This window comes from Osmia lignaria, chromosome 15 (assembly GCF_051020975.1).
Source record: "Osmia lignaria lignaria isolate PbOS001 chromosome 15, iyOsmLign1, whole genome shotgun sequence".
In the NCBI taxonomy this organism is placed as follows: domain Eukaryota; kingdom Metazoa; phylum Arthropoda; class Insecta; order Hymenoptera; family Megachilidae; genus Osmia; species Osmia lignaria.
This window is the reverse complement of record NC_135046.1, coordinates 9,626,010-9,636,850: the sequence shown is the minus strand read 5'-3', so window position 1 is coordinate 9,636,850 and position 10,841 is coordinate 9,626,010. Positions and strand designations below refer to the sequence as shown.

The 10,841-nt window shown below is 32.9% G+C and overlaps 2 protein-coding genes across 5 annotated transcripts; one reads left to right on the top strand and one right to left on the bottom strand.

The window, feature by feature from the left end:
- Positions 1 to 742: 742 nt before the first annotated feature.
- alphaCOP (coatomer subunit alpha) lies at positions 743 to 5,016 on the bottom strand. The gene is made up of 5 exons (XM_034340801.2): positions 4,819 to 5,016; positions 3,517 to 4,741; positions 2,493 to 3,440; positions 1,267 to 2,421; positions 743 to 1,195 (listed from the first exon to the last, which is right to left on the bottom strand). The coding sequence occupies exons 1-5, from the start codon at positions 4,896 to 4,898 to the stop codon at positions 959 to 961; spliced, it is 3,645 nt and encodes a 1,214-aa protein (XP_034196692.2). The 5' UTR covers positions 4,899 to 5,016; the 3' UTR covers positions 743 to 958.
- A 315-nt stretch (positions 5,017 to 5,331) lies between these two features.
- On the top strand, positions 5,332 to 7,004 carry Creld (Cysteine rich with EGF like domains). 4 transcript variants are annotated; one of them, XM_034315087.2, is made up of 5 exons: positions 5,332 to 5,395; positions 5,626 to 5,753; positions 5,838 to 6,495; positions 6,557 to 6,652; positions 6,750 to 7,004. In XM_034315087.2, the coding sequence occupies exons 1-5, from the start codon at positions 5,377 to 5,379 to the stop codon at positions 6,968 to 6,970; spliced, it is 1,122 nt and encodes a 373-aa protein (XP_034170978.2). In that variant the 5' UTR covers positions 5,332 to 5,376; the 3' UTR covers positions 6,971 to 7,004. The 4 variants fall into 4 exon arrangements, with proteins under 4 accessions (XP_034170978.2, XP_034170977.2, XP_034170980.2 ...); XM_034315086.2 differs by having other exon boundaries at positions 5,332 to 5,753; XM_034315089.2 differs by having other exon boundaries at positions 5,332 to 5,753; positions 6,724 to 6,862.
- Positions 7,005 to 10,841: the final 3,837 nt, after the last annotated feature.

Here is a 10,841-nt window from a genome sequence, read left to right as displayed (position 1 = left end):
AAACATCTAATGCAACATTTATAATGTAATTTGAATCTTATGTCCTTTTGAAAACGTTTATTAAACTGACCAAAAATGGTGTAATAAAAAACTTCCCTATATAATTAGGTATTCCTAGATAATCACAACATGAAATTTATAAAAAGAGTTTTATTTCAGAATCTTACTCTGTTGAAAAGGATCTCACTTCAGCAAATTTATAATCTATAGAAATATTTCTTGCACTTTTTTACCCATTATTGCATAGGACTTGCATCACAGAATCGGACGTTACCAACTTTAAAAATCTTAAAATATTAGTAATTTTTATTTATTAAGATGGCTTGTTCGATATTTATAATTCAATTACTGTTTATGACGCTTTGAATATGATTACGAAGTTCATTAAAAATTAAATATTATAAACTATATTTGAATCAAACAATTTAAGCAACTATTTAAACTATAGCTATTTATTATTTTAAATTATGCTACAATTGAAAACCATTTTTTTAATACTATCATTGATTATAAATAAGAAATACATTATTTGAACGTATAGAAACGTTATTAAAAATATACCATGATTAAAAAATGCTGCATAATGACTATAAAATAAGTTGTACAAATTAAAGATTTTATAGATAAAGTACATAAAATGTAATTACAGTTTTTATTTGTAACTTCATTATATATTTTTAAAATATAATTCCTATGTACTGTTTCAATATGAAATAATAATAACAGTACAAACATATTAAAATCCATATTTTTTTCTTTACGAATCATTGTAAAAACATACTTAAGACTGGATATATATCCATATGCTTCATATTTACAATACTTTTGAAAATATAATACCCTTGACATACTTAAGGAATAGCAGAACTTATATTAATATATCGTGAAATATAGATTGAAATAATTATGATTCATCAGTAGTGTCAGATATATTAATGCAAAAAAAAAACATAAAAAATTATCTGAATTGTACAGGACTTATCCTCAAACCAATACATTCTTTACCAATTATTGCTACTTCACAAATCTTACACACTGTATCTTTGAATTGTGGCAAATAAGTTGCACCACATAATGGACATTTAACTTCCGGTTTTCCTCTGTAAATTGGAACGAATGTGCTTGCACATAAAGAAAATGGATTGTGTTCATCATACGCTAATTGGTGTTCGTCTACTGGATTTTTATCGCATGCCTGAAAAAACCATCAAAATATGTATTTAAAACATTGAACAATAACATTTAATTTAAACTAAAGATACAAACCTGTAAAATTTTTCGAACTTGTTGAGCTAAGTCAGGTTTAGGTCCCAGTTCGAGTAACCTTCTTGCAAAGGAAGCAGCAGTTTTATAATTCTTTAACTTGAAGAACATATTTACAGCTATCCTTAACGTGAGTATTTGATGAATGGGTTGTAAATTGCAGTGTGTAAAGTAAGCTGCCATTTCACAAATTCGTTTTTGCTCAGCCAAAGTAGCTTTAGGAAGATTCTTCCTCTCAGTTTCCATCTTCAAACCAAGGATATATTCTCGGCAGATTTGAATTAATTGTTGAGCTTCTGCGATATCTTGTCTGGTATCAACAACCAGCAATGGTACACTGAGTAAAATAGCTTGAAGCTTTTCTATTGCCTCTGGGAATTTTCCACCAGTCGTCAAATGATAGCATACTTGAAGTCTTTGAACTAAATCAGTAAGATGCAACCCAACTGCAGGGAGACCGCTTTTTGGATTTGTTTCTTTCCAATTCCTCTGAGGATATCCATACAACGAGGGTATATTCGGCAACGAAGCAAATGATGTTCTGGCACGAGCGAATGTATTCAAGAAAAGATTCTGATAAGCTTCAAATTCAACAACGCCAACTTGATCATTCAGTAATCTAAATGCAGTTTCAAATGACCCAGCTAGAATATGATCTACAGGCAATTGGGAATTATTCATCCAGTGCTGAGTTGATGGCACTCCTTTCGTCGGTGGTGAATAATAACCATCTTCCACTGTAGTTGCCGTAGTTTCAAGCTCTGGTGGCAGATCCACATCCTCAACATCCCACCCAGCGCTTTCTTCTCCTTCAGGAACGTTTTCATTCTCGATACCTTCTTCATCATCTATTCCTAATTCTTCATCATTACCCCAGCCTTCAGCAGGTACAGAGCTATCGTCTTCTGGAGCCAATGCAGCAGCCACTTGGCTCTTACCCCGTGACATCATTGCACCTTCGAAGAAACCTTTCGAGACTGTTAATAATGGCCAATTATTCTCGGCCTGTTGAATGGGTACCGGAGGTCGAAGATATTCTGCTCCCTTTTCAAGAGAAGAAAGCTCTTCGCTCATGGAACTGTAAAGGACATCGTCCTCTGGAGATGAAATGCTATGAATTTTTTCTGTTACATATGCTAAAGAAGCTTGGCCAGAACTCTGAAACACAAGATAATAAAAATTAAATAAAAATTCTCCTGGAAATTAATTTATGTAATACAGATACATACCCGTAATATTTTTGCACGTTCACAGATATCACCAAGATATAAACTACCCTGGTACTGTCCAGATACATCCTTTCTAATCTCTGCTATTTTTATCATCTTGCGTAATTTTTCTAAGTTACCAGTTATGAGATAAAGGAATGATAATTTTTCGAAATTCTTAGTTCTTTGATAACACATTTCAACGACCTGATGATTTCCTTGCAATAAAGCTGCTTGAGCCAAACTTTCCCAACAGGGTTTTTGATCAAGGGATCTTGCTGCTTCTAAAGCGACTTCTATATTGCCACATTCGAGTGCGAGACCAAATCTTGTCTTTTCATCTTTTACAAAATGCAAAGCAACTTCAGGGTACCCCTTTTGTTGTAGATATGCAATTATAGATTGGCCAACGAGATTTGCATTGCGAACCATATGCAGAACTTCCTCATATTTTCTATTAATTAGAGCTAATTTGAATTTATATTCAGTAGGATCTATTCTAAGAATCCTTGGTCTACATTCTCTATCTAGACAGTAAACTTGGTTGCCTTTAACCCTGGTTACGTATATCGGAAGATCTAATGTACGAATAATACCGTGATCACCATTGTTAATTGCATATTTTATGTGGTTACTAGTAGTGTAAATGAAAACTCCTGAGTCATCCCAGGCTCCTGATTTCACTCTAGTATTCTCATGAACAGAGCACAGAGATTCTAATCGTCTATTGCAAATATTAACTGTATGTTTGGCAAGTAAAGCGACGTGAGACATATCATTGGACCAAACAACGTATCTACATTTAGAGATCTTAACTTCTGCTAATGTTCTCTTCTGTTGAACATCGAAAAGGATTACTTGATCAGCATCTCGTAAGAGAAGCATTCCTGTGCCAGCATAAAATATCTCATCACAATTTGGAATTTGAACCTTCTTGGTAACTTCATTTTTCAAATTCTTGATCACCAACTGCAACAAAAAATTAGAGAATAATATTTAATTATTTTTGGATAATTTAAGGGGGCTAATTTGTTTAAATACATACTGAATATGCTCTGTCTAATACAGCAAAACGGTTTCTAGCAACCCAAATGGCAGTGACCCCCGAAGCCCGCTTTGTATCGGCATCGGTACTTGAACTACCCTCGCGAGGTATCATATACAAATCATAAGTGCTGTTTTCAATATTATTAGGCGCTCTAGTACAAATTAAGACAGCATTCTCAGGTTGATTATAGGACATGCTGTACGGAGGTGTCTTTCCACCTCCACGTATCTGCATAACGGATGTATCTTTAGAAGTAGTGAAATCTAATTTTCTAAGGAAACGCTCTTTCACGTAATAAAGAACGTTTCCATATACTGCATATGCTGGACGTTCTCTTTCTAATTTGAAGATGATCATTCCAGAGTCATGTCCAGCAGCAAAGAGATTTAAGGTAGGGTGTGCTGCAAGGACCCAGAATCTTTCATGCTCTCTTCTAAATGTGTGCAAGCATGTGCGTTTGGACATGTCCCATACGCGGATACTCTTGTCTTCTGAGTTTGAGAGAATTAAATCTTGTCTAGGGTGGAACAAGACGCAAGAAACATTGTTGTAGTGTCCGCGGCAAGTGTCGACCTCCCATGCTTTAGCATCATTCATTCTCCACATTTTGACTTGACGGTCGTCAGCACCGGAAACAATTAATGGTAATGTAGGGTGGAAACATGCCCAGTTAACACCTCTATCGTGACCTTCAAGAACATGCTTTACAACAGCATCAGCTTGGCCAAATAAATCTGTTGCTCCAGGGTTCTTTAAATGGTCTTCCAAGCCTCCTGGACCAGGAGCTACATTTTTCTTCCTTAAGCCAGATATGTCCCATACTCTTACTGTTTGATCTAAAGAAGCTGATACTATAATATCTTCTGTAGGGTGGAACTGTGCACACATTACATAGTGATTGTGTCCTGTTAAGACACAAATGCAGGTACGGCTCTGCCAGTTCCATATGCGGATTGTTTGATCATCTGATGCACTTAAGATCCATGGGTATTCTTGATGGAATACAATTGTTCTAATATAATCCAAGTGACCTAGTAATGTGAAAATGCATCTTCTTTGTTTGTAGTTCCATACTTTAATTTTGTAGTCATCACCACCAGATGCAAATAATGGCTGTTGATTGTGGAAACATATTCCACGAACAGGTCCATCATGTTCATCAAATTTATCTAATAAAGTACACATACGGTAGTCCCATAATTGTATAACTCCATTGTGTAAACTGTAAAAGAGAGTATAAATCTATTAAACTACATTTGAACAACTTGATGAGGAGATGGGAGAGTAAATGATACTTACCTTGCAAGAACCCAGGGACGTTTCGGGTGAAACGATAGCCCTTTCACTCGGGCAGATTTTGTCTCAAATTTTGTCAACATATTTTAATGAAATATCTAAAGGAATTGTATCTAACAAAACATTCCCTCCTTCTAACCTTCCGGATTTGACACGACTTGACGACACGTCACTACTGCCGGCATGAAATACGGTATTGCAATAGATGTGCACATACCATTTATGAGAATATACAGGAAAATTTAATAAAAATAATTTAAAAATAGATATTATGACATATTAAATTGTATTATTTTATTCTAATCCCTAACATTTTTTATAAAAATGTATAATACATCGTCCCTTTTTATAAAATTACTTCATTGCTTACATTGTTCAATGAATCATTTTAACGTTTAATTGTCTTAAATTTTAAGTTATTTTAAAAGGAAAGGATGTTTTAGATAGGTATTTTATTGATTTATTTAAAAAAATTAACATTTATCATCTATAGATTGATTCAACCATGTTTAATCTGTTCAAAACATGCGCAAACTTATTTACAAAATACTTGTTTAGCCCATGGTGTTCTGCTATCAATGTCGGAGACCCGATGTTATCTATTCGCATAATTTAGAGATATAATTGAGATATTTCATATAATTATGACCTTACGTGAAATATTCCAACTCAATTATTGAAATACTATATGTTTTTCTTAATTTAAAAACGAAAGAAACAATTTTCTATTATAGTAATCCGAACGTAGAGTAGTAGCTGATTCAAATAGAATAATGCACAAACCTAACATTCTTTTTTTTCATTTATTAGGTTTTTTTATTTTACTTAACATATTAGCATACGTGGAATGTAACAAAGCACCTACAAGTGAAGAACTCAAAGCTTACAAATTTCCTCCATGTGCAGCTTGTAAACAATTGACAAATAGTTTTAAAAAGGTAAGTCCATTATTTATTATGTGTTTTGAATGAAAAGGGAAATTTTCTGTATTTTCATTTATACATTTAAATTCTATCTTACAGGGTATAGAGAGGACTAGCCGTGAAAAATTTGATGGTGGTGACAGTGCATGGGAGGAAGATAAATTAGGTTCATATTCAAAAAGTGAAACTAGATTAATAGAGATACAAGAACATTTATGTAAAGAATTAGAACGTGGTGAAACTCAATGCCAAGCTTTAGCTGAAGAATTAGAGAGCAAGATAGAAGAATGGTGGTTTAATCATCAACAAACACATCCTGATATTTATGATTATATATGTATTCAACAGACAGAACGCTGTTGTCCAAAAGATCATTTTGGTCCAGAATGTGTACCATGTCCTGGTTATCCAGATAAAATTTGCAGCAACAATGGCAAATGCCAAGGAGCAGGAACTAGGAAAGGAATTGGTGGATGCTTATGTGACAAAGGATATGAAGGAGAAAACTGCTCTGACTGTTCTAGTGGATTTTATGAATCATATAGAGATGAGAATAAACTACTATGTTCTCAATGTCATGCTGCCTGTGATGGTCCCTGTGAAGGACCTGGACCAAAGAATTGTAAGAAATGTGTGAAAGGATGGTACATGGTAAAAGATAAAGGATGTTTTGATATTGATGAATGTATCCAAAGTGAACAATACTGTCCTGGAAATCAGTTTTGTATTAATAAAGATGGAAGCCATTCCTGTTTAAGTAAGTTCTAACAATGATGTTTCAGTGATGATTGAAGAATTAATTTCTCTATTTCATTTAGGTTGTGATAGAGCTTGTAATGGGTGCACAGGTGATGGTCCAGACATGTGTTTAAAATGTGCAGAAGGATATTATAAGAGAGATAATTTATGTATAAGTAAGATTTATACTTTATTATGTTTACTAACATACTTTATAGGAGGTACAATGGTTACATTAAGTGTTTAGATATGAAATAAGTATTTTTGTTCTAGATTCTGATATCCTGGGCCGTAAACAGAAGGAAAATGTTGCTAGATATGCTACCTATTTTGGTCTTTGTGTTGCAACATGTATCATTTTTCAACGTAATATTTATATAGCTAGTGTAATTGGGTTATTAGTTGGTATATACATATCAGTGTCAGAGTATATGATAGCACATAGTAATGTTCAGGATACAACAGCAAATGTAGATATATTAGGACCAGTATAAATAAATCCATCTTTTAATAAATTCTTAATTACTACTTGATAAATTCTTAATTTTATAGAATGTATTATAAAATAATTTATATAGTTATTATTTATTATAAAATAAAAGAATAATAGAAATGTTTATAAAACTTTGTTGCAATCTGTTTTAAAAAACTAGAATATTGAAAAAGTTTATTGTTATTATACAAAAGCTTTTCAAATTATTTTATGCATTTAAAGAATATTTCTTAAAGTACATTTATTTAACAATGTACAATACAAAAATAATAAAATTTCATTACTGTATTTTTTAATTTGACTTATTCCTCCACTAGAGGGCTACAAGGAGTAGTTATTTCTCACATGAGAATCCGTATACTTCCATTCATATAAATCTTTTGGAAAGGGTTTTCATTGCAATACTCTGTATATCATATCCAAATACAATTTTTTGAGGAAGCTAAGGCACTGCGCAGCTTTATATTTAAATACAAAAATAAATAAATGTCTAGATGTTTCTAAACATTTTTCGAATATAAAATCGTTGATTATTTTTACTACCACTATGTTTGGTAAATGAACATTGCATTTCTTCAGAAAGCATTTATTTAGAAATGTTTCGCTTCTGTTCATAAACTCATTTCCTGTTCATTTCCTTCTATTATTATTACCAGTATTGTCGTTGTTATTATAATTGTCATTCATATTATAAATATACTTAGGAATTTTATATATCTAATTTTTTTATAAGGGTTCCTTAACATACTCTTATACTTTTGTAAAACCCGCTTTAGAAAGAAGTCTTCGGGATCGTAGTTGAAGAACTGGGGTTCCAACCGATAGATGGCTATTAGGGTTGAACTTTACTCGCAGTTAAAGTAGCTTTTAAGAACCTTAAAGGCGTTAGTTTTAGGGGTGCAAGGTGCAATACTCTGTAATCATATCCATATATGAATTTTTGAGACCTGTGGAATTATTCCCGTGGGCAATTTTTAATTCAAAAATAAATTTGAAATAGGTCAGAAGACATCCATCCCCAATAGAATTCCCGAAATTTTCAAACTCCCAGAACTTTGATCTTTCCGTTCCACCTCCTCATCGCACACCCTTCAACACTACCGATTCAAAAAGCGTTAGTTTCGCAAATGGATTCATAACAACCCTCTACCCCGATAACATTTATAAAATAAAGCAACCACCCTCTGCTCCACCAATTAAACTTTCTTTCCACCTACGCATACTTGCTTCCACACAAACTTATCCCAAGATCCGTGAGTTGTTCCTCGAATGCACTCAAAGTCCATAAATCCATTTGCATCAGGAAACCTAAAGAAAAATGCGAGGTGGAAAGAGCTCGAAGCGCACAAAGAATCTCCCTCAAAAACAGCACTACCCTACTCCAATTCAAAAACAATTACACACAGCATTTCCATATCCAAAATCATCCGACGGTCCACAAATCATATATTAATAAATTTATTCTTTCATCAGCCACAAGAATACGTCCACAAAAATACACGATCCTATTAAAAGAACATCAGCGCCCCTGAAACTTCGAGGAAAGTAATCATTCTATAAACAAAATCCAACAAACATTGTATATATCGCACAGTGAATAATTAACATAGTACAAATTGAATTTAAAATTCCCAGGAACGAGTGTTTCGTAATTTGTATCTTCATATCGATATTCCTTTCGCCTTCTTATAATTAAATCATTAAATTCATTTGTACGTGCAGATCTTTCTTACATATTCGCTTTCGTGTATTTTATTTGCTTTCGAAGTTGTAATTTAATATTAAAATATTTGTATTTTGTGTAAGATTGTTGTTATTGGAGTACGTATAGTTTTTTAGAAGGGCAGGGTATACGGTAATCGATTTTGGACTTTGAACGTAGATGTTTCTCTATTGGGAATTGGTGGAGGTGCCTCTTCTTGGCGCGGAGGGTCCGCGGGTCCTTTTCACAATGGCAGCCTTCGAGAAGGTCCTTGGAATGCGGGATTAGGGAACTAAAACGGTTACCGATAGGTGGCTGTGACATTATTCCTTTACTCGCTGGGGAAAAGGTTTCTAGAGTCTTAAATAGCTAGCCCTTGGGCTGCAGAAGGTGCAATACTTTTGTATCATATCCATAACAATTTTTGGAGAGTGGGGAAATGATTTCTCGTCCCGTAAAATATATTCAAAATTAAAACAACCCTCAAAACATTTTATAGAAAATACAAGCGAGTAATTGTCGTTTGTATTTTTTATAATTTTCTAGATTAACATACGTGAAAATGTATAATGTTAACAATAGGACAATGTGCGAAACGTGCTTTTCCTTTGTTCCGTGCAAAACTTTGCGAAGTATGAATTAAATGTACAATGCTTTTGCAAATGTCTTATATACATTATAGACTAATTGTTTATGCGAGTGCATATTTTTATAGAAAATCTAGAAATGACTAGGAATAATGGTAGATAAATAAGACAATTTTTATTCTTCATTTTTTAAGAAATTAATTTTTGAGGAGATATACAATTTTTGACACTGTGGATCAGAGAATTTCATCAACGTCGTGTCGTTATATCATCTGGAATTTCCGTTTGCTCCAAGTATTCGGTATAAAAAAATAAAACGAAAGAACCCCCTTTTTCCTAACCCTCTTTTTTAACCCCCTAGCGGCTGCTGGCACCTGGACCAAAAACTGTTCACCCTTCCTTCTTTTTTTAGTTCCCTTCCCCCTATTTATACTCCCGATTCAAGGATTTACCCCTGCCGGATTGCCCGAAGGGTTGTTTTAAACAACAGTGCAGTTCCAAGCCCGATCAGGAAGACGAACTTGATATTCTTTTAGTCTCGGTATATCGTGCACAGAGTTCACACTGCCGTTTTAAAATCTCTACGATTCTCGTGATACTACTACGTAAATTAATAAAAGAGACGATTATAAAATTCATTTTCGTGAAGTGTTATTTAAAAAGTTTAATTGTATTAAATATTTTCAGTGAAGAGTGATTTATAACGACGTGCTACCTACGTTTTACTTTATAATAAGGAGAAATAATTATAAAGTCTAATTAGTGATACATTATTTTTATTGAAAATTATATTTTATCTATAAATGAATATTTCTTTAATTGAAAAGGTAATAAGAAAATTAATAAGATTATTTAGATTTTATAAAATATAATATTTCTGGGGATACCAATCTGAAATAATGATAGCATTATTTATTACATATTATTATTTATATTACAATAATTTTAAAGTGAAAATTGAGTATTATAGACCACTATAGACCACCCCTTTTTTAAATAAAATAATATAGATTAAAATAATAAGTTTCTAATGATTTAAAGAATAATAGAATATGGTGATTGTCCAGCATTTTTGCGCCATTTTTCGATTCATCGAAAGTAGCCAGGGGCTGCCTAGACAATATACTGATCTGTGGAAACGGATTCGAGGGGGTGCGTATAAGGATCGCCTTTTACCCTCCTAGTCCGACAGCCCATTGGTCAGATCAGATTCTGTCCCTGGACGAAGCTATCGATTATTTGCTGCCGATTTCCAAAGGCTACCTGCACGATAATTTCAACAATGAGCTAGGAGGTGTGGTCTATCTCTATGGTCAAGCAATACCCCCATGCAAATAATTCATAGAGCAAATTATCTCAAAATTACCTTATTTGAATAATAAACTTATAAAAAGAATCTAAAATATCTTCTAGAAGGATTCAGGAATTTATATAATTTATGGTATAAATTAAATTATAAAAATTTAAAGAACAAAACTTAAATTTAAAAAACACAGAAATGAAAAGATTAAAATACTTATCTTTGTGTACTTGAATAGAAAATTTAATATTTAAAACACTATTACTTAAAAGTTATATAAGGT

Bases quoted from the DNA above. Each gene is read 5' to 3' on its own strand.
- alphaCOP (XM_034340801.2), bottom strand. From the start codon at position 4,898: ATGTTGACAAAATTTGAGACAAAATCTGCCCGAGTGAAAGGGCTATCG. The intron at 4,742-4,818 runs GTAAGTATCATT...TCTCTTTTACAG, and splicing joins CGTCCCTGGGTTCTTGCAAG to TTTACACAATGGAGTTATAC. The intron at 1,196-1,266 runs GTTTGTATCTTT...TGGTTTTTTCAG, and splicing joins AAGTTCGAAAAATTTTACAG to GCATGCGATAAAAATCCAGT.
- Creld (XM_034315086.2), top strand. From the start codon at position 5,589: ATGCACAAACCTAACATTCTTTTTTTTCATTTATTAGGTTTTTTTATT. The intron at 5,754-5,837 runs GTAAGTCCATTA...TCTATCTTACAG, and splicing joins TGACAAATAGTTTTAAAAAG to GGTATAGAGAGGACTAGCCG. The intron at 6,653-6,749 runs GTAAGATTTATA...TTTTTGTTCTAG, and splicing joins GAGAGATAATTTATGTATAA to ATTCTGATATCCTGGGCCGT.